Raw genomic sequence first — 23,212 nt, forward strand, 5'->3', positions numbered from 1 at the left:
GGACCACCTTTGACTTGGCCTGTGTGGTCTTTTGTATGCGACAGACCAGAAGGGCTACAACAAAATATGTCCTTAATTAGGTGCCGCACTGCATCACAGACCCTGTACTGGACTCTGCAGATGTTCTTCTCATACCGGTGCTTGGCACATTCCACTGATCTTGCCAGTGCGTCAAATGTTCTCTCTACTCCAAAATGCCTCCAATTGGACCATAGTGAAGCTGTTCCATCAGAGTCACGGTACATGTGAGGCAGCAGAATCAGAGGGTAGAACAACCTCCCTTCAGAGCAGTAACTTCCTCAGCAATACTCAGTTTGGGTCCAGTTTGCTTTGGTGGTAGGGCTGCATGATGCCATTTGTGACCAAGTAGGCCAACCTCTGCTCTTCTCCAACCCCTCCAGAATGAGCACTACATCGGGGTCAGCTATTTGAGCTGCTCTGAGAAGCTCCGAGGACCAACCACTGAAAGGACTTGTGCTTTGTGGCTCATTTACTCTATTGATTTTTGAGAACTGCTGGGACCAGTCTGGGCTGTGGCCAACCACCCAGTCCACCGCACTGCACAGTTCGGGTTTGACTCTATGAAGTCATAGGACTCCAACAGCTTCCTGCTGGTCCCTTCAGAGGTCACCACAGTGGGACACGTTGATTTGGCATGAACAAGTCAAAATTACAGCAGATGATTTCACAATATTTGATAAACTTCGATGCATCCTAAACAATGACAATGTCTCACTGAAGAACTGTTAAAGCTGACAGTGCAACATTTTGTAGGGAAAAACAGATGAAGTTCATTATTTCTGGGAAAACTCACTTCTTTTTAACCTGCTTCCGATGGGATTTTTGTCTATTGTCAGACATTTGTTTCGACAGCATCTGCTCAGTCCCAGACGCTTTATCCTTATTTTCCCTCCAGTTCACACCTTGTAAAAACATTTTTTGTCAGAACAAACGAGCCGCTGAGCTGCAGAAACAGTCAGACTGACGTAGTTCCAGTGGGTGGGACACCGACGGAGACAGAGGAAAGAACTGTCCAATCACAGGAGGTCAAAAACCTTGTAACCCCATTCTTTGGCTTCCAGTGCTACTCTGCGCCTAAATCTGCTAATCAGGGAGCAGCCTTTAGTTCATTAAGAATCAACTAAATACACATTTTAAAAATGTCTTGAATAATTGCTGACATGACAATGATGTGCACAGTGAGAATAAACAGAGTTTATTGACTAATTACTCTGCAATTTATTTTAATATGTCTCATTTCTTCTTGACTGAGGGGGAATGAATCACAGCACTTGAATCCACTCGTGACTAAAACCAGTAAAATATATTAAATGTCAGTCCCAGAGGAAGTTAAGGCCACTGATGACCCGAAACCGGTTAGGACAGGAAGGTGGCAAATAACCCAAGACGATCAATTAACAAAACGAAAAAAGCAAAAGGAAACAGCTGGTCCCTCACAAGACGAACTCCCAGATTTTTTCGTCTAACGGCCTGAAACACACAGCAGCAGGAAACAGTGATACAACACAAAGAAAAACATCAAATTATTACATCAAACAATTAAAACAATACCTTATTACTAAAAATAATCATATTTACACCATAAACCTAAACCTACTACATCCATCGATATCCCACATGGACAGTGGACTGTATAAAATGCCGTGGGGCCACACAGACGCTGAGTCTCACTGGACACAGGAGGCCGTTACCTCAGAACTCCAACCAAAAAGAATCAACTCCACACCAACACACCTGGCTCCTTTATCTGCTTCCCTCCTAATCCAGGGGGACACAGCAGGGGGGTCAACAGGTGACACCGATAACATCATTATTCTCTTAAGTTTGCAACAATGCAATGAGCTGTAGTCAACTATAGTCAATAGTCTTTATGTTTTCACAGCTTCTGAAGTTTATGTCTCAATCAGCAAAGACCAGCAGATGGCAGCACCCACCACAGAGACAGAGGACAGCGTCCAACAAGAGGAAGACAAAGATAATGATCAGCAGGAAAACACCATCCAGGTTATAATGTGGTGCTTTCTGATACTCACACGGACTTTACAAAGTTGGCTGATTGGAGAAAGACGGACAAAAGATAATGAAACAGACCAAATGAGGATTTTTCTGAATAAAAGACAAATGGTCAATTTTAGGTTGAACCCTGAGAACTGTCTTTCAGAAAACCATTTAAATCAGTCGTCACTTGTTGGGGTCTGATCATGTTGGAACAGGATAAAGACAAACTGTGGACACAAACTCACAGAAAGACTTGTCAGTATCATTTACTATGAGTTTCAAATTCATTTTCCCAAACTGGGACAAACAGAACAGGAAGAAAAGCACAGAGGTGTGTGGACAGACATGTCCACCTGGACTGATAAGGTAGTGTTTCTCAATGTCTTCACTGTGTAGTTTTCTCTAAACACAGGAAAAGTAACAATGTTCATATTGGTTGTTACAATTTTGAATTATTCTTTGGTCAAGATTGTCATTTTATTAATAAATAAATATTTGCAGTATTTTATTGCAGTACAAGTACATCATTACTAAAAGTTTTACAGATGAAGCTCAAATCTCGTGTGGAGAAAATTGTGGGTCAATGGTAGAAAACGATTCATTTGACAGTTTTCATTTTATATGTACATGTTAATTAGACATGAACGCAGTAAAAACGTTTTTAAAAAATGACAAAAATATGACATTTCATATTGAAACCAAATGTCTTAAACAGTCATTGGTAATCAGTTAAAAACTAAATCATATTAAGTAATTGGCTTCTTCCTCAGCTCAGTGTTCAAGATATAAACAACAAAACATAAAAAGTTTCCAAATTCCGTCTGGATTTTATTTCGATGTGAGAAAAATGAAACAATCTGTTGCACACTTTTGTCTCATTGACAGTCGGCTGCTGTGGAGGCGTCGTTTTAATCCTGTGAAAAGAAAAAAGGGACAAAGTCGGCAAAATATACAGCGACAAAAACACTACTACTGCTTTAAGTCATGAAGGTGAAATGTGCTGACGGTTAGTGTGGACTGGTCCCACACGGTTTAAAATATCACGATTATCATTTATTAGTTTGGGTAGTAACATTTAAAACAAATGGGAAAGTTTCATGTGTTTCCTTGTTCATTTTCATGAGGCTTAGGTTTTGTGTTTATTATTGTTTTAATAAATAATTTAATGTCAGGCCAAAGGACAACAGATGAATATTTGTGTCCTTTTCACCATGAAGGTGAAGGATGAAGGTAGGATTTACATCACAATAATCTTTTTACTTTCTTCACCATCCACATCATTTCTAACTCTTCTTTCAGCTCCTGGTTTTTCTCAAGCTTTTATTCTTCCTGATGTTGCTACATCTATCACTACAGCCTCGTCCACTCTTCTGGGCATTACCAGTTTGTCTGTTTGTATCTGGAAGTCCCACTGGATCTTAGCTCATTCTAAACCACCTTTGGAGCTGACGTGCTGCTTCCCTGTGGCATCTTCGTGGTTTCCATTTGTCAGCTATGTTCTCTTCTGGAAGTACAATCCTCTCAGTTCTGGCTTCCTCACCTCTGCTTGTTACTATAATTCATTAGACTCTGCTGACAGGGACAACAGAAAGACAGACGTCTCATCCTAAAGTGTCCAAAGCTGGTAAATGAATCAGTATATATCCTCGAGCCACAACTTTCATGAACATGCACGACTCTCTCACTTTGTCTCTTTATCTCCTCGAAGTTCTCAGACATGACTGTGGCCACTTCTGTGCACATGTTCCAATTCTCTGTCCACTATGGATTAAAACACATTTTACTGTGTTTTAATTCTTTAAATTGTTATATTTTCTCCCATATAATAATAATAAAAAAAAAAAAACTGATGTGATGCATTTATAATGTCTTTCTTTTGCACCGTCCCTGTTCTACATTAGTATCCTGATACTAATACTGTCGGTCTGCACAAAGGTGTTTTCTCAATTTCTACATAAGTTTGACCTAAAACACCAACCACCTACTGTAACATACCTACTGTACAACACAGCAATTTTCCATTTGCCATCATTAGAAGCAACATTTATCTTAGTAAGTAAAGTGGAAATGAGTCTGAATCCTTTACCTGGTCTTGTGCTCCTCGCCTTCGTTCAGAAACAGTCGGTGTAGTCGATGCTTTAATCAGTTCTTCGGCCACATCGAAACATCCCTCCCACTGCTCATCACGTATTTTATTCTGCATTCCTGCAGCCAACGTTTCTCTCGCTGACTGCCTCAAAATCTCCTTCAGTACCTTTTCCTCCTGTTCCAGAATAAGTTGGTGGTATAGGTTCTTTCTGTCGCCACTTGAAGGTTTCCTCCATCCCAATGATGACAACAGGGCTGGTACACCAACGATACCAAGAAGCAAAAAGGTGCCAATAATCTAAAAGAGAAACATTACAATGGTTATCTCATCCCACCATCCCTGTGTTTCCTGCACACAGCATAATTGAAGGAAAAATACTCACCCTGGACTTGTTCTTCAGTTCAGCGATGATGGCCCGTTCGTCATCAGTCAGGACCCCCTCAGACTTGCAGGGTAACTGGGCCTGTTCTTGAGAGTGATTGTTCATGCAGCAAATGAACCAGTTTCCCTCAAGGAAAACAAAAACGACCCACAGCAGACCGATGAAAGCTGCCTGGACAATGTGACGGAAAGAAGAACCCAAAAAACTGGAGATGTGGATCCAGTTTGTGCCTCCGGACACAGATGAACACAGGTGTCTACAGACTCTCTGAAATGTCCTGTCTGTCCACAGAATCAGGAGGAATATTATAACAAATGGCAAAGCCACATGTGAAGTACAGTCAAATTCTTGTGGTTTGCAAGTGCAGGCAAAGTCTTTGCCGAGCACGAGAATGATCACGACCACTGCGAAGTAGATGCAGAAATTTCCACGGATCAGATTATTTTGTGTCCTCTCCATGTCTGAAGTCCAGTTAGTGTCTGCTCACAGTCTGTAGCTTGTGTCAGACCACACCACATATTTCCTGTTTTTGTAAAGACGCCTGCTGAAGACATTCAGTCGACATTTGAAACTGAAAGTTACCAATTTGTTGGGTTTGTTTTCTTCCTCTCACCCATTTTCCAAAGGACAAATAAAACTTAATAAACCTAAAATAAATGGATCCTAATGGAAACATTTTTTGTCAGTCGGTGTTTTTTTTGTTATTGTCTATGTGGATGGAAATGGAGCTGATAATGTTCTGAAGGGGGGATTTGCCCCCAGGAAATAAAAAAAAGGAATCAATTTCCCATGAAGTACAAGTAAAACACCAACAAACATGCACAAATACCTAGAAGAAGAGGAGGTGCCATCCATCCTGATGAGGACGAGGCCTGTGTCCACAGGTCTCCAGTCTGTCTCAGGGCCAACACAGTGAGACATACACAGACAGACAACCATTCACACTCACATTCACACCCACAGGCATGTGTCTGGACTGTGGGAAGAAAAAAGAAGGAAATCCACACAAGCACAGGGAGAACATGCAAACTCCACACAGAAATCCTTAAAGCAGGGACCATTCCAGCACTGTGCCGCCCTGAGACGACACATATGCACCATTAAAAAATGGAAACGTTCTCAAACATTACACATTTGCATACGTTCATGTTGAATGTTTATAATATTGTTCATGTTGGTCTGTCATCACTTCCTCATTCAGTCACTAAACTAATTTTAGACAAAATGTTGAATTGCTGATGAATCACTGGTTGTAGTTGCACAAGTGAATTTTTGCCTGTATAAAATGCAGAACATGAAACTATAGGATTATGGTCGGGAAGTCAATCTACTTTTTTGTTCTGTGGTTTAAATTTGACGTTATAATTTTGAACTCAGACACAAATGCAGCAGCAGATGAATTGGTTTGAGACATTTCTGTGCTGAAGCTTAGTTTAAACATCTGGTACCGACAGGCTGCAGCAACACGCAGCAGGTGACTCAAATTCTGAAGTATGACGCCCACTTGATTTTATTACTGATGGGTCATTTTTCCCAGAACAAAGATCAATTGTCCCTAATGTCCATCTTCTTACTGAGATCACTGGCTGAGACACATTTGGTTTGGACAGCTGTAATAAGGGTGAAGCCTCAGTCACATGAGCCTGACGTGCTGTTGCCATGACTTCTTCTCTTAGTTCTTTTTTTTTTAATGACCGCAAATGCAGCTTTGGCATAAACTTGTCTCACGCTTCAGAATGTGAATGTAAGATGTACGTCTGGTGATGATTTTGACATCAATTAAAAAAAAAAAACACAACAAGCTTAGATCAGGAAGTTCATTGATCCGATTCTATAAACTATGTTAGCAGCACAAGTGTTGAGAGACACAATGTTTTAGTATTTTAAAGCTACAATGTGCACCTCAAGTTCATCCTAATGGGAGACACCTAATCTGTCCTCTGTGCTCAGAGACAGCTCGGCTTCACTCGTTACACACCACCATGCTGTGCACAGCTGTTCAGGAAGTGCTAGTTATCAAATTCCAATAAATAAGAGAGAGAGAGAGCACAAAGATCAGAGTTATGTCAAAGATGTTTGTGTATTAGACCAGATGTTAGTTTATGGAAAGTGTTTATTACAAAAAGTTGGGGCTGGGGGAGAATAGCGAAGACTTTTTTAACACAAGGACATGACTAAAAAGTAGTAAGTTACTACCTTTGATGCCAATATTTCTATGTGACCAGAGAATCACAATGACCCCAAACTACCTAAATGTCAGATTGAGACACTGTCCTCTGTTTGTCCTCCACAACTGTGAGTCTGCAGCTACAGCAAAGAAATCAGCACCATTACCTGAGAACATGTATCAGTTTAATAGGAATAATTCTTGCATTTACAAAAAGTTTCATGGCTAAATTGTTCCTAATCCTCCAGCCCAAACTAAAAGCGCAACAAGGGCAAAGACAGATGTGGAACTAAAACTCAATTAAGTCAGCTGTTATGCAACACTGTACAAATAACACAATCATCAGAAAATGTCTGCGAAAAACAGTGACAAACAGTGAAAAACACGAATTAAACAAACCACAAATACAGGAAAGCTGCTGCTTTAAGGTGGCAATGCTCAAATCTTCACAAGCATGAAAGTAGAGTTTCAAGGCTGTTTTTTAATATTGCATGAGTTTGTAGTTGTATTGAATATTGACAAGAAAAAGGGCTTTTAGACTTCTGCGGTTTCCTGGAGGCCCCAGGACGATTCCCTGAGGACGTCCTTCATGACAATTTCATGAAACCTGACAGTTTGACAACCTCAAACCTGCTGCAGTGATTTTTGATGGCAAGTTAGTTTTCAGATGAGTCCTTTGTTTTAAATACACCACATGAGAAATCCAATTATTTAAGATGAAGAGTTAGTGTTAAATCATCGGTACAATTTATCACAACTGTCAACATTTTGACAAAGACCAAAACAAAAAGGGCAAAAGAGCAAATCCTTTATAATACGCTTCATATTTGGAGGGAATTTGACATTTAAATATAAAAATACCAAAATAAGTGTTAATTTTTTGGAATACATTTAAATAATTCTGACAGTTTGACAAGTGTTTATCTGTGTGTGTGTGTGTGTGTGTGTAAATATGTTTGTGTTAGCTGCTGACTGCAGTTACACCTCTCTTCCTGTTTATTTCAAATTAAGAGCACAAGGTTACTAAATGTGTCCTCAAGACCAAGTTCAGCAGACTAACCAGTCTGCCAGTCTGGAGTTCAACTGTGAAGAATAAGGCGGAGTAAAGTGTTGATCCGTTTATACCAGTTTGAGAACTGATCCAGTAGCAACAAAGACGAGACTTGTTTTAAAAATTCCCTTTACACTGAGATTGTTGTTTTTTTAACATTTACCATAAGTTTTAGGAGCAAAATGTGATGCATTTATGTTTATTTAAACATAACGTTTGCTCCCGAACAAAAAGTGATATTAAATGTGCGTAAGCATTCCTGGTTTCCATCATCACCATCATCCTCATGCTTTATAAATTCACACTTGGAGAATAGATTGTTTTTCAGATTCTAGCTTTTAGAGGCCTGCAGTAACAAACTCACGTATTTGTTCCCCTATGGTTCAGATGCTGTAGACAGTAAAAGCATCATCTGTAAACCTAAAAAAAAACTAATTTCACAGACCATGCTGTGAATATAATAACAATCAGACCCTAAAATCAAAATTAAAACCTACACAGCCAACAGTCACCTCCAGTCAAACATAGCCATGAGAAAGAGCACTTGTCCAGACAATCTGTCCACTGGTCTGCAGCTACTCTCCGCTCTGTTCCTTTATCCAGCTGCGGTATTTGGTAACTTTGGTGTAGACGCCGGGTTTGTTCCTGCGACCACAGCCATCACCCCAGCTCACAATGCCAGCCAGGAAGACCCGTCCACTGATACTGGTGACAGACAGGGGTCCACCGGAGTCGCCCTGAGTGGGTCAGAGAGAGAAGGTACAAAGGAAGGTTTAGGTCTGCAGGGGATCCAACAGGGGGCTGTTTTCAGGAACATCAGCTCAGAGCAAAATTAAATCTGCATCAAGTTTTTCATTCAAACATACAGGGTTTAGTTTGACACTGATGGGTAAAAATCTAAAACAAAAACTACAGACTCAAATGTCCTGACACTGACTATAACCGGAATTTACATTTAGACATTTATCTGTGATGGATAGTGAGCTACCAAACAGGTAAATGTCGACTCAGGGAGAAGACACATTTCATTTTGTGCAGAATAGGATTTAAAGTGTCTTGCAACACCTGAAACCAGCCAACAGCTCTGACAGTCATTTTGCAAATAAAAAGGAAAAGTAAAGACGTGGGATTTGTTTGTACCTGACAAGCGTCCACGCCTCCTTTGAGGACGCCAGCACACAGCATCCTATCAGTCACCCCATCTTCCAGCAGCTTCTTACACACCGTGCCGTTGATGATCCGAACCTCGGCCTTCTGCAGGACGGTCGCAGCAACGCCTGAGACAAGGTGGGAAAACAATAGAAAGATGGTGAAGGTGAAATAGGAAAGTAGAATGTTTAGCCTCCAGCAATGTGGTGTTTTCACCTGTCCATCAAACCTGACTGTCCTCTCACTGCGCAAGGAACCCATTAAATCATATTCTCTTCCTTCATTTTTATTTCAAACTTCAGGAAAATCCAACAACGTGATCCATATCACTGTATTTCAGCTCACCTTCCTCTCTGGTGGCTCCCCAGCCGGTGATCCACGCCTCTTTGCCTGCTGGGAAGTCATAGGTGGAGGAGGGCAGGCAGATAGGCCAGATGTACTGGTTGAGAGTGATTTCGGTGTCAAGTTCCATCAGAGCGATGTCATGGTCGTAGGTGGAGGGGTTGTAGTCCTGGTGAGGGATGATTCGCCTTATGTTCCTCCTTACCGTCCACTCGTTGGTCTGACCCTGGGTGTGCAGACCCAGCAAGGCCTCCCATTGGTCTGCCTGCGAGTACCTGCAGCAACACAAAACTCAGGGGTCAGAGGTCACATCTGCAGGATTATTTAACAAACTGCAGGTCAGAAAATGTGAGTGTTCAATGGCTACAGTAGTGAAGATGGGGGTAAAAAGAACAACGTGAAACAGCTTAAAGGGAAACTCTGGCCTTCATGTTCAACTAAATTATCTTAATCATTGAATCTTTTTTTCTTAGAACGACACTGGAAATAAGTCAGAGCCCAAAGCAAAGACTATAAAAAGCTTTTAAAAGCCCTTTTATGTACAAGTGATCTGAGTACGTGACATCAGTTGTGACTGACTATCACAGGTTAAAGGTGAAATAAAATCAACCTGCAGATTAATCACCTAAAAACTGCATTTAAAATGGCAGATTTTAGCTCACGTTACTTGATGCTACAAGCTCGGCACTTAGCATCTTCTTTGCTGTACCTCTTTACTCTCAACTACACAGACTTCATGTCTTGGTTTGTGACCTTATACAGACGTGTGTGTGCTTCCAAATCATGTCCAATCAACTGAATTTCCCCACAGGTGGACTCCAATGAGTTGTAGAACCATCTCATGAATGATCAGTGGAAACTGGAGGCACCAGAGCTCAAGTTTCACAGGTCTCAAAATTTGCAAATTTCAAACAAACGTTACATTGTCATTATGGGATATGGTTTGTAGAATTTTGAGGAAAATAAAGAATTTGATCCATTTTGGAATAAGGCTGTAACAACAAAATGTGGAAAAAGTTAAGCGCTTGTGATATTTTCTGGATGCACTGTACTAGCTAGTCTCTGTACAGTTTTGCAGAGGTGGTAGAAGTACACAAACTCATTACTAGGTAGAAGTGCAATAATTTCCCTAAAAACATCCACTGCAAGTACAAGTACTTCTACAATCATTTTACTTAAGCTGAATACAACTGTGATTTCCAATAATAACTTAAAGTACAAGTAGTCCAAGGAAAAACAAAAGATAGAAATTATGCAAAGAAAAGTTAAAGTAATTAATTAGAAATTAGGGCCCACGTTAGCCAACAACACGGAAAAAAACAAACAAAAAAACGTGATTTTGCATTTGATTTTGTGTTAGAGGAGTTTACAGCTGTAAAAATTAACTAGTAACCAAAGTTGTAAATGTAGTAAAGTAAAAAAACAGTAGTTGCTTTAATTGTATTGAAGTAAAGTAAAACCTGAATATTTAAATAATGTAGTGCAATATTGTACTTAAGCACAGTACAGGGCTTGCAAACCGATCAGCACACTGGCTGTGCTCAAGGGTTTCAGAGTCTATATTTAAACTTAAAGTAGAACTAACAATGTAATATGTCAACTAGAAATGAAGAAAATGAGACGCGTCCCAATTTGCTCAGACACTCAGCTCTGTGGTCTCAGAGGGATGAGCCCCTACCTGACTGTTCCACTGTCCTGGACGCAGTGGGCGGCGGTCAGGAGCCAACGTTGGCTCAACACCGATGCTCCACACACGTGACCTGTGCCCTTGATGTGGAGGCTGACCTGCCAGGGCCACTCGCCCTCCCGCGATGCCTGGCCGCCCACGATACGAGAGCTCCGGTACGGCCTCATCCCGCACGCTGAGAACACAAGATGATGAGACACTGACGTTACTCCGCAGTCACGTGTTTGTGTGTGTGTGTGTGTGTCTGGGGGGGTGAACGTACCACAATTGTCCTCGTCCGAGCCGTCCTCACAGTCCTGCTCGCCGTCACACTCTGGGTTCACTTTACTGATGCAGTGTCCGTTCCTGCAGCGGAAGGTGAATTCCGAACACTTCTGCAGCACCAGAGCTGAACAACGAGAAACACAGGATCTCATCAGTGAAGCTGACACAGTGAAGTGATGCTCAGTGTTTTCATGTGAGCGGATGCTGCTTCTTACATCTTTCACATTTGGACTCATCAGATGCATCGGAGCAGTCGTCTCTTCCATTACACTTCAACTTCTCTGGGATACAGCGACCGTTTCTGCAGGAAAACTCTCCTGGTTTGCATTTTCCTGCATTGATAAAAAAACAATATCCCAAAAGCTGGTTTTATAGCACAGAACACGGACACGACAGCTTTAGTGTCGGGAGGATTTCAGAGTTTAGTTGAACCCACCACAGTTTTCTTCGTCAGTGTTGTCTCCACAGTCATCAAACCCATTACACTGCCAGAATTTGGGTTTACAGCGACTGTTTTTACACTGCATTTGAGACGCTTCACACTCTGATCAGAGACACAAAGTACAAACTGCATTAGACACAGAGAGACGTCCCAAATACAGATTCAATTACAACACAGTTTGCAGCATTAAAGCAGTATTTGCATTTAGTGGTAACAAGTGCATCTTCAGATGAATCCACCTTTGTGCTCTACTGAGTATTTGTAGCAGCAGGATGCCACATGTGAATAAAGGAGTCTTGGATCGACTTAACCAACTACAAATAATTCCCATCCACAGAGGTCTTATGGTTTGAGCACTAAGGTTCTGGACTCACTGCAGTTGGCCTCGTCGCTGCCGTCTCCACAGTCGTCATAGCCGTCACAGTGCAGATCGTTGTTGATGCACAGGTTGTTGCTGCACTGGAACCTTCCCGGACAAGCTGGTCAATAACATCAAAGTGTGAGACGATACACACAAATGACCTTTACAGTACGTACGAGGGCAGAGTTTGTAGTAACTGACACAACACTGCTACTGTCCAATTAAAACATGTCAGGCTTACGATTGGTCGGGACAAAAGCTTCGTACTCAGCGGTGAAACCCTGACTGACGTAAGACGAGTCAGAATGAAACGTGATGGTCATCGTGTTGCTGTGTGCGGTGATCACTGTGCTCTTCAACTGACTGCCACACAGTCTGCAAAACAAAGACACAGGTAGGGAAGATATTCACGTAACACTTTCATATCAAAGCAATGCAAACATGACTGGATGAGTCACTGTAACCTCTGTTTCGAATAATATAGACACCAGCACATCTGGTCTTGGTGATGACCTTGGAGTTTTGACCTGAGACCTGTTTTGTTCGGGGGACTGACTGGGAACTTGTTTATCTGGATTTGGACCGTCTTGGTCTCAGGCTTGCCCAGCTATGACTCTGGAAGATGTTGGTCTTGACTTGGAAGCTCTGACTTAGAATTTGATGTCCTCAAATTATAGTAGAAGTATGTAAACAGAGTGCATCACATAGCCTCTAAGATATATTAGAATTCCTAAAACGAGAACTCATAAATGAACTCATTTGACTTTTACAGTGGGCAGCATTGTTGGCCCTTCCACCTCCCAGTTAGAAGGTTGTCTCACAGTAGACCACAATCCAACTCCAGTGTTTGAGTTCAAGCGCTTTAATGACGATCGTTACACAACATAACACACACGTGTGTGTGACTTGTCACTGTATCTGGGGTTTTGTATGCAGTTGGTTAAAAGGTAAACTATCGCTCAGTTCCTGGTCCCTGTCTGCTCCTTGTTATTTGATGTGATGTGTTGACCTGTGTGTGTGAATGAGAAGCTACACTGGATATCGCTTTAGATAAAAGCACAATATAATCAGCCTTTTATAATCCTTATAGATAAAAGTTACTCGGAAGTTTTACTGCCTAAACTTCACTGCACAACTGCATGTAAATCTTACTGACGGAATTTGTTGTTTTACAGCATGGTCATGATAATACAGCAGATTTTTTTTATAGAATTATTCTGGCAACCGCAGCTGCCAGCTTTTGGCCATAAAAACAACACGTGTTGACTTGGGTGTTGCTGGATTTGACATAGCACTGGACCAGGTTGTTGTTGGTCTTGATCTACATATTAACCAGGACTCCAGTGAGGAACGTGTGAGCGCTGACCTTTGCTCGTTGATGGTGACATAATCTCTGAGGCACTGATCACTTGGATTTCCCACAAAGAACTTGGTGAACTGAACCTTCACAAACTTTTCACTTGGCACCTGAAAAACAAAGATCATGAAAATAAGAGGTTTTAAAAAAAACAAAACTAAACAAATCTTTCAGTTGAATTAATTCTCAAATGACAGTGATTGGATGCCCACTAGCCTGTATGTGACATTAAAGCATCTGACACAGAACATTAGAAATCAAATGTATTTAATATTGAAGGGCATCTGTTTCCCAGCATTGCCAAATACCAGACCAACAATGACACACAAAGGCCACCAGGCCGAACACGGGACACAAAGTCTAGTGCACAACTACTGATTTCAAAGTGTGCACAGTCTTTCTGTGGCATTTCACAGCTCTGTATGCAAGTAACACACCAAACATATTAGTGTAACAACTCAAGTAACCTGGTTACAGCAGAGTCAGGACAGCACAGCTATGTTATAATTATGCAGACACAGCAAGATGAAAGATAAATAATCCTACTTTCACCTGCTGTTTCTGCACTAGCTGACATTGATGCTTCAACTGCAGCATGAAATACTGGAAACAACTAACTAACTAACTGAAAGCAAACTCACACTGGTCTAAATGTTCAGCTGGTCCTGACTGTCAGTTCCTCAGGACGAGCTCCTGGAAAACATGTCCATCTATATTTTAACACAAATGTGCTAATATCTGAAGAGCTGGATTTCTGCAACCAACAGTATCCGTTCACAATGACAACTGTTCATAACCAGAGGGGTGTGTGTGTGTGTGTGTGTGTCCGTCCAACTGTCACCACCAGCTAATATCTAACTATCTGTGAATTTTGTGGTACAGTTGCAGCTTGTTTAAAAACTAAAGTGCACAGAATATGTGGCGTTTCCATATACAGGTAATATCAGAATGTGAAAGTCAGATTGTTCTAAAATGTCCTGATCTAATTCCTACTCTCCAGAGGATGAACCTCATCACATTATCACAACATTAAAAGCCTTAGAACAATACAATGTTGATTTACCTCGATGGTCCAGACGCATGTGGTTTGTGGAGGATAGTTGGATGGGAAGAACGGTGAGGAGAAGGAGCCTCGGTCTCTGGTAAAACTACCTCCACAACCTGGACAAAAAGATAGACAACAGGAAACTTCAGCTAACGTCAACAGCACAAACACTTTTATGGCATTAAAAGGTTTTAATCACTTAAAATTATTGAGTACAAGTGCTCACATTTTAGTACTTGCTGATACCGAGTACTGTTACATGTACTAAACTGTTTTGGTTACAGTTTTTAACTCAAGTCAGTCGCAAATAATAAATGCTTTTAAAATATTTTCTTCAAAACATAAATTGGCCTGTTAGTAACTAGATGTTAAGACTTGAGCACAGCAGAGTTTGTATTCAGCTTTACTTTTGTGCTCATCAATTATCTTGAAACCTACCTGCAGAGGTTAACATGGTACAGAACATCGGTTTTGCAAGTACATGTACAAGTACACAAAGAGAGGATTCGGCCTGATACTGGTATTGGCATCAGGTCATCCCTCATTGAAATATGAGCAGACTAATTCTTTCATTCCACGTTTCTCCATTACAAAGGTTTTATTTCTTAGGTTGGAAAATAGTTGCAGAATTTCACTTTGACCAAACTGTATAACAAAGCAGAATTAATCATTTTCATACTTTTAACAGAGCCAGTTTAAATCATTTTTCATGGTGGATACTTTTATTCTACCCTAAAACATATGTTCAGCCTGTGATTCCCATCGTACTTTGATCAGTCAGGGGGATCTGGGAGTAGTTGGCTCTGAAGCCGGGGAAGTTCTTCTTGGCACTGGTGACCAGACTCAGCAACATGACGTTTCCAGAGGACAGAAAGGACAGAGAGCCGTGAGGATACCCACACTGTCTGTGGAGAGAGCACACAAAACACAAAACTCTCAGTTCCTGTAGGTTCAACCCAAGAAGCTCATCCAGTAAAAATGACTCTCGGCTTTCATTAAGTCCATCAGTAAGTGTTGGTGTTGGAGAAAGGATGAAGAGAGAATTTCTGCCCCTTATTAGACAGAGGACGAGTTTATGGTGAGAGGAAATAAAGGCTTGGAGCTTTGGAGATGCCATAAAACCTAATATTTACCAAGTCAAATCTCATCTATAACACATATAATAATCTTAAGACGGTAATGAGCAACCAGTAGATGTGATCAGCTGCTCGATCTTCTGCCAATATCTTGTTAATATAGAAGGTAATTTAAAGGTTCAGAAGTGTTTGTGCATTAATCAAGCTTACATTTACATTTAGCAGAAGCTTTTATCCAAAGAAACTTACATGTGAAGTACAAGGCAGCAAGTCAAGGAGAAAACATCAAATCAAAGTCCTATGAGAAGAAGTGTTTCCATTTCATGAGATACCAGTCCAAGAAGCAGCAGAGAGAAGGTATTTTTTTTAAATAATAGATTTAAGTGCATAGAAATATACGGAAGAGTTCTGTTTCAGCAGGTTTTAGAATCTTGTGAGTGACATTGCTCAGCATGCAACTTTTTTCAGACTGAGGTTGAGCATCTGTACATTTGATGGAGGCCACTGAGCTGGTTTTCACCAGCGTCTATATACACGACCACAGGAACATCTACAAGCAGAGAGCAGGCTGCTTGTGGACAGTGTGAGCACGAACCAAAAACAGTTGATGCTGAGATCATAGCATCATAGTTTTCACAGAGCTCACTTCTGATGCAAACCCACTGTTCCAAAGGAGCACGGGATACAAGAGGTCGCTATACAATCAAAGACCATCCAGAGAATAACTGGCTTTGTTGATGTATGAATAGTCAAATTGTAGATGACTGTAGGAGGAGGTCAGAAGGACAAGAGGAAATTCCATGGATGATATTTCTGCTTGTTTCTCTTATGAAAACCTCACGCAGGAAAACAAGTAGCTACAGGTTTCAATCTAACATAGACAACAACAGATACATCACTCAGGTGAGTCCATTGTGGATGACTGAGGGAGTTATCAGGTCATATCTCACTCTGTCAGGGTGCGTTGTTCTATCGGAGCCAGGGAGTCGTAGATTTTGATGAAGTCCTGCTGACAGTCGTCCTCCAGGATCAGGGTGTGGAAGTCAAGCCGGACTCTGTGGCCGGGGTCGGCCCGCAGCCTCCACTGCAGGTAGCTGTTCGGAGGGTACGGTGAGTCTGGAAACCCTGGAGACTGGACCATTCCTGCTTCACTGACGTGGATGTTGAAGGTATCTCTATCTGAGGACACAACAGGAAAAATGAGATTTTCCAGACTGAACTTCAGCATCTCACCCGCCACCCGCCCTGTTCGTTTTTTTTTATTTTTGAGGTAATTTTTAAATATGAAAAAAACTGCATCATATAAAAAAGAAAAGTGAATATAATAGTAAATAATAATTATTAAATATGAAAATGTGTTAATATTCTGCAGGATACCAGTCCTCCTCTTAAAGATTTGTCACAAACGTCAAACATCAACAGAAATGAACAGTTCTCACCTAAAAAGCTCCTTGTCAAGCGAGGATCTATTGCTGCAAACAGAAAAAATAATCTTCATTTTAATAATGCACTTAGTGACATTCTCAGCACAAAGCTGATTTTGATGAGGGGAGTCAGATACTCGTTTCACTCGGTTCGCTCTCAACAGCACATGATGGAGCAAATATAAAGTCAGAAATAGTGTGTGGAGGCGATGCTTTACCACAACCCACAGGAGGACGGAACATAACGAATAACAGGGGACGGCGAACAATACAGGACACATTTGGATTTAGAAACTACACTAAAACTGTTTTCAGTTTGTTAGTGCTGTCACTAACATAATTTACCTCAAGGATCCACTATTTCCCCGTCCTCTCACCAAAATCCAGAGTATTTCCAAAGATCGCTCCAATCAATCAGTGGAAGTAACATTGTGCGACTCTTGTCCCTCATTCGGTGCAGAACAGCAGTTTCAGACAATTGAAATGTTCTTTTTTTACAATCAAATCTCTGCTTAAATACAAAGTGTCATTGAAACTGAACATTTAGTGGTCGATTCAAAGTTCAGACACTTGTCGTGATCTTTGCTGGAATCACCTTGTTGGAGAACAGCATTTCATACAATAAGTACTGAAACATTGAACAGTTGGACATGTGAATTCAAAAGTTTAATAGTAAAGTTATAGTGCATTTTAGGTGCATTCTGAAATTTTACCAGAAAGTCAAATATCCCAAACTTTTAGTGAGTAGTGTTTGTCCCACACTGGAAGCAAGGGATGAAATTCAGTGACATCATCTGTTTCTGCTGAATCCACCAGCTCACACTGAAGTTTCCCTGTGTGTCCTTTGTGACGGACTCTCAGGTTTCGTCCTAACTCTGAAGTCATTTGGTAGCAGAGTTCATGTTTCACGTTTAGCTTCAGGAACTGCCCCACGAAGCAGACGGAGAACAGAGAAGTGGAACCAGAGACAATAGAGATGCACAGTGTGTCAGAAAGGTCCTGCAGTGGAAACAAAGCTACTGACTGAGCTTTTTGAAGACAGCAGCAGCTTCAGTTCTCGCTTCTTTATCTCAGCATCACTACATTTATTTTGTTAAAGGACAATAGCAGATTATTACAACTTGTAATTTCCCATGTTCACTGCAGTAAACTGACCCAATTTTACAACTCATGCTCTCATTAAAATACTTCTTGAACTTCTTCTTTATACTTTGTACTAAACTGTTTGAGCTCTCAGACCTCGTGACATGACGCTGTTGATGCTCAGACCGTCGTCGGGTCTCATCATTGCTCGGCTCTTCCCGCCCTTCCGGCGTCCTGCCGTCGGCTCCAGAGACTCGATGGCCTGGTCCACCGAGTCCTGCTGAGGGATGGGAACGGTGAACTCGGACTGGTAGTAGGCCACCACACTGTCACCGCTGTCTTCACTGCAGCAAAACAAACGCGAGCGAATTAACAGCTACAAGACGTCTGAATTTCAAAATAAGAGTGAAGGCATCATTAGCTTAGCTTTGCATACACACTGGAGCCAGGTGGAAACAGCCAGCCTGACTGTCAACAACACCTCTGAAGTCCAGTGAACTGTATCACTTTTCATATCTCTTATCATCACTCTTATCATAAACAGAAATGCAGCTTGTGATTTTTCAGGGAGCCACTCAGGTTCTGTAGGTGATAAACAACATCTCGTTTCCGCTTGTGCTAAGATTTTACTTTGAAAGACCTGCAGGAAGTCTGACTAATAGAATTAACAGCCTTATTCTTTATACATAAACATGAAGTTGTGACTTTAAGACCATCTGGAACTGAACTGCATTGGGTCACAGGTTCTGGGCCGACTCCATCACCATGTACTGAAATTCTAAGATTTCAGTACATGAAATCTTAGAATTCTGGACGACAGGACCCTGTGTTACATTTGGTTTTTCAGCATGTACAACAGTCAGGAAGTCGACCTGAACAGTTTCTGCACCGCTGTGTGATGTGACTGGTACCTGAAGGCCTGGACAGAGGCGCCTTTAAAGTATTTGGCCAACACGGAGTTTTTGGAATAAATCTGATGCAGCTGAAAGAGAAAAAGGTCAAACGCATTAGCACGTCTCAGAAACAGGAAGCCACAAAGCAGAAGTGGTCAGTGTAAACGTCTCACCTGCTGACTGACCATCAGAGCCAGGTTAGCAAACTGAGAACTGCTGGGATCCTCAAAGGCCGGCTGGAAATGCAGGTTATTGATTCCCATGGCACCGATGTAAACTCGCTTCACCTTCAAATCACTGCGGACTGAGACAAAGACTGTGTGTCACCATCTCTTTCTCTTCTTGATTCCAATTAGTAGAAACTTTGAATGTGCTGGTTTTTCCTGCTGTTTCTACACCACAGATGCTGTCACCTATAACCCGACTTCACATCTCGATGAAATTAGAAACAGTCCAGGTTTTCTCCCTAAAAAACTGACCTCACTCCATCACTTCATGAGACAAACATCATCCTGTAACTGGCCAAATTCTCACTAAAGCCTGGAGGCTACAGCTGCATGTACAGTAATGCAAATGTTACAAGGCAACAAAATCCAGTTAGCATCAAACCAGAAGTGCATTAGAAGCAGGGCAGAATAACTGACATATGCACATGACTATGATGTAGGATGAGTATGAATAAATATGACAATAGTCTAAATAAACAGTACACAGAAAATGATACTGTAAACAATGGTTATCATGGTTTAAAGAAAAAAATATCTATCTATATCTCAACAATTTCCAGTTCAGGTTAGACACAACATAACAACTGGATCTGCAACACAGGAAGCTTGAGGAGAATTGCTGGTCAACACAGTGTTTGTTTAGTGTCATTTAACTTTATTCTCATTGTGTTTGACAATAACTGCTGAATGACTTCCTCTGCAGTGACACACAAAGACGAAACTCCGACAACAAACATGAAAAACTGGTTCTGTTTTGCTGTGTCACGTCATTAACAACACATTTTAAATCAACCAGTACACAACAGAGAAGTGAAGGTAGAAGATTAGTGAACAGTGTGTCTGGATGTTTTATAGAATGTTTGAAGATGTGGTTCGGTTTCTGGTAATTTGTTTCTCACGGATATGAAATGTTTTTTTCTCTGTTCCTTCTTCACTTTTACACAGACCTTTAGGTTTGTCTTCCCGTATGTAAAGTCAAGCTCCATCATATCTTAATGATCTCAGAATGCAGGCCTACTTGTGGTTCCCAGAATTTCCAAAAGTAGAATGGGAGGCAGAGCCTTTAGCTCTCAAGCTCCTGTGGAACCAGCTCCCAGTTCAGATTCAGGAAGCAGACACCCTCTATGCTTTGAGGACCACACTCGTGGATTTAGAGTCACTAGACTATAAAAAAAACTAATCTCAGCCCCTGACAGATACTGTTTTTGCATATAATTACATAGGATTTTACTTTTTGCTCATGGTCCACTGTAGATTCAACAGCACTGAGCACTTTCCAAAATGTCTACCCGGTTACACATAGTTAGCTTTTTTTCGTGTTTAAATAAAGGTTGTTAAAAGCAGCTCACGGTGAAAGTGCCAGACCAGCAGCCCGGTCAGCAGAGCCACGAGTGCAGCTAAGACCACCACAGCAAGGATGATCCCCAGCTTCTTCTTACGGCCCGGCTTCTTCTCCAGACGTTTGCCGTCTGTGGCTGGAAGGAACGTCTCCCATGCCTGGTCCTGCAGACACAGAGTGGAGGGAGGAGTCTTAGTGTGTTCATGGGTCTCCTAAAGATCCAGATACTTCTTCCCACCAGATGTGTGAGATATGAGCAGTGAACACCACAATATACAGGTGAGGTCATCAGGAAATGAAGACAGCAGTAAAAATATGGTGAAAAACTTAAAACTATCAATATCTGAGACCTAATGTTGTGTGAAATGTCTTTTTATTTCCATATGAAGCAAATACTGTAACTGGCAGCAGGGACAGAGCTTTAAACCTCATAGCCACTTCTGAAAGTTACAGCTCCTCCAACTCCTCCATGTTCGTCTCACTCAATTTCTCATTATGTCCACAACAACAACACCACCACCACCACCACCACCACCACTACTACTACTCCTAGTCCCACTACACTCCAGAATATGAACAATCTGAGACACTGGTGCAGACAAATGAAGCAGCAGGGCTCCGCCTGAACCTGTTCAGCAGTGTTTCTGTGGAGCAGGGCGGTGCTGGACAGGAATGCATTTATGCTCATATGTGTCATGTTGGCACGTTGTGTTCTGCACCTTCTCACGGGCTGGTTCAGTTTTATGTCCGCACCCTGATACACTTAGTGACATTCTCAGAACTGGGACTCCAGGAAAAAACTAAAAGAAACTGCTCAGGAGGACAGAGGTCAGACTCACTGCGAGTTCAGGACCTGGACGTCAAACTGTTGCTGACACCAACAGCTCTTTGTTTCACTATTTGTACATGAGACACACCTGAAGCTGTTGGACAGCTTATCTACATTTTAACAAACACTGATATCACGTTCTCATGCAGTGCTAACAAAGTGTCCCTCAGTTATATGCAACAGTAAAAGGTCCCCACAGCACCACTCTGTTAGTGGAAACCTGTCTTCAGTGTCCACCACATGTAACAGGTCCCCTGTGTTCCAAACTATTGACTCCTCAGTCCAGAGTAGATTTACGAGTGAAAATCTGAAGGACTGAAGACCAGCAGTGAGTCAGTCTGAGACTGTAAAATCAGACACAGGTCTGTGGTGCGATAGTCCTGCAATTTATCGGTCCACTGTCCATCCCCTCCACCTCATTCAGTTATTCAAAAAAACAAAACAACATGCGTCATCAGAATCTAGTCCCATCTTGTCAATCATCAGAAACCAGAAACACCATCAGAAACCAGCCACCCGCGAGATGCTACTGCACAGAAAACCATTCAAACCAGTATAATTTAGACTGTAAACCACTTCAGTCCACTTACGTCCCGCTCAGGTACCTAATGGACTCACCTGTCTCGGGCTGAACTTCTGTCCGGAGTCTAGTGAATCCATGGAGCATAAAGTGATGTTTTCCTATTTTCTTCCGTCTCCAACGCAGATTATGTCCCGTTTGTGAGCGGAGACGTTGCTGCCATTCCAGTCCTGACACGACGAGGACAGGTGAACAGGTGTCTCTGTGCGTCAGGTAGACGCCGAAACGTAGCGAAAAACCGTCTCTGGAAACGTCTTAGAGCTGAAAGTCAATTGTTACAAGTGGATCGCTGGGTTGACCGGGTCCCTGTCAGGTCTGGTACCACGGAACCGAACAGCAGCTCGATTCTAAAGAAGGAACGAGGATCCTGCGACAGAGCGGATCCGAAAGCTCGGAGCGAGTGAAAGGTGAAAGATTGGTCGCCGCAGGTAGAGACACCTGAGCCTGGATATTTCCTATGATTCATTGCGCGATGAAACCCGCCACACCTGCACCTGCAGCGGTTCTTTTACGTGTGAGTGCGTCACAGCAGCGGGGTCCTACGGGGTCTCTCTGAGCTCATTGTCCCGGCGAGGTGGGCGTCCTTTCATGTCCTGTCTGTGTCCACGCTGTGGGGATTCAGACGAACACATTCATCACTCACCTGTTGCATTTCATTGCTGAACTATTTCCGCTACGAGCTTCACATCACTTTAACTTGGAAGTGACGTAAAAAGTCAAAGTTGTGCAGAAGACGCTTAATGCATCGCTGTCACCTCCACTTTGTTCTTTGCATATTATTGAATTGTCCAAAAAACCTTTTACATTAAAAAAAAAGATTTACGTTTTCATACTTTACTGAGGTGGAAAACTTTATGTGAAAAACAACATCCGGTTTTTGTGATGAAACACAAACGTCACGTCTGCGTGATGTTTACCATCATCTGACGTGAGACTTTTTCCAATCTTCTTCTGCAGATGCTGTTTGTCCCAACTCATCAGAAGTCGCTGTAACACGGGGAATCAAACGGTCCAGGAGACAAATAACAGCTCGTTCCTGAGGCTCTGACACGCTCCTGTTACACCTGCTCATGTTACTAGTTGTCAAAGGCTCCATTCGTTTTTGATTTGCAGCAGTTACTTTTCCATCTTTTTGTTGCTTCTCTTCCAACTTTGTGAGATGTGTTGCTGCCATCAAATTCAAAATGAGCTTATATTTTTCCATGAAATGGTCAAAAGTCTCAGTTTCTACATCTGACATGTTGTTTATGTTCTATTGTGAATAAAATTTGAGTTGATGATTTATGTTTTCACTTCCTTCCGATGTTTTGGATTTGGGGTTGATCAAAAGTCAAAAATCAAAAACAAAAATGGTCCCTGAGTCTTTTTAGAAAGTTACAGTTAAAGAATTAGTCTGTCCCCCTTCA

At 41.7% G+C, this 23,212-nt stretch overlaps 2 protein-coding genes across 5 annotated transcripts; both read right to left on the reverse strand.

Moving 5' to 3' along the window:
• Positions 1-2,001: 2,001 nt before the first annotated feature.
• Positions 2,002-5,390, reverse strand: LOC137140272 (uncharacterized). 3 transcript variants are annotated; one of them, XR_010916438.1, is made up of 4 exons: positions 4,491-5,390; positions 4,106-4,405; positions 3,401-3,588; positions 2,002-2,933 (listed from the first exon to the last, which is right to left on the reverse strand). XR_010916438.1 is itself a non-coding variant. In XM_067528515.1 (3 exons), exons 1-3 carry the CDS (start codon positions 4,947-4,949, stop codon positions 2,928-2,930), a joined length of 765 nt encoding a protein of 254 aa, XP_067384616.1. In that variant the 5' UTR covers positions 4,950-5,376; the 3' UTR covers positions 2,214-2,927. The 3 variants fall into 3 exon arrangements, 1 of the variants encoding a protein (XP_067384616.1); XR_010916437.1 differs by having other exon boundaries at positions 3,401-3,591; XM_067528515.1 differs by lacking the exon at positions 3,401-3,588 and having other exon boundaries at positions 2,214-2,933; positions 4,491-5,376.
• A 1,430-nt stretch (positions 5,391-6,820) lies between these two features.
• st14b (ST14 transmembrane serine protease matriptase b) lies at positions 6,821-22,413 on the reverse strand. Of its 2 annotated transcripts, XM_067528004.1 has the most exons (19): positions 21,845-22,413; positions 20,408-20,561; positions 19,005-19,135; positions 18,850-18,920; positions 18,095-18,282; positions 16,871-16,903; positions 16,382-16,610; positions 15,124-15,260; positions 14,374-14,471; positions 13,320-13,420; positions 12,195-12,328; positions 11,967-12,071; positions 11,587-11,694; positions 11,366-11,482; positions 11,149-11,274; positions 10,878-11,061; positions 9,203-9,474; positions 8,849-8,985; positions 6,821-8,445 (listed from the first exon to the last, which is right to left on the reverse strand). In XM_067528004.1, exons 1-19 carry the CDS (start codon positions 21,884-21,886, stop codon positions 8,284-8,286), a joined length of 2,529 nt encoding a protein of 842 aa, XP_067384105.1. In that variant the 5' UTR covers positions 21,887-22,413; the 3' UTR covers positions 6,821-8,283. The 2 variants fall into 2 exon arrangements, with proteins under 2 accessions (XP_067384105.1, XP_067384106.1); XM_067528005.1 differs by lacking the exon at positions 20,408-20,561.
• Positions 22,414-23,212: the final 799 nt, after the last annotated feature.

The sequence above is a fragment of the Channa argus genome, chromosome 13 (assembly GCF_033026475.1).
Source record: "Channa argus isolate prfri chromosome 13, Channa argus male v1.0, whole genome shotgun sequence".
Lineage (NCBI taxonomy): Eukaryota > Metazoa > Chordata > Actinopteri > Anabantiformes > Channidae > Channa > Channa argus.

Excerpts from the sequence above, each read along its gene's own strand:
- LOC137140272 (XM_067528515.1), bottom strand. The coding sequence starts at position 4,949 with ATGGAGAGGACACAAAATAATCTGATCCGTGGAAATTTCTGCATCTAC. Across the intron at positions 4,406-4,490 it reads AACTGAAGAACAAGTCCAGG|ATTATTGGCACCTTTTTGCT; the intron begins GTGAGTATTTTT and ends TTTCTCTTTTAG.
- st14b (XM_067528004.1), bottom strand. The coding sequence starts at position 21,886 with ATGGATTCACTAGACTCCGGACAGAAGTTCAGCCCGAGACAG. Across the intron at positions 19,136-20,407 it reads GCTGGTCTGGCACTTTCACC|TCCGCAGTGATTTGAAGGTG; the intron begins GTGAGCTGCTTT and ends TCTTTGTCTCAG. Across the intron at positions 13,421-14,373 it reads CATGCGTCTGGACCATCGAG|GTGCCAAGTGAAAAGTTTGT; the intron begins GTAAATCAACAT and ends TTTGTTTTTCAG.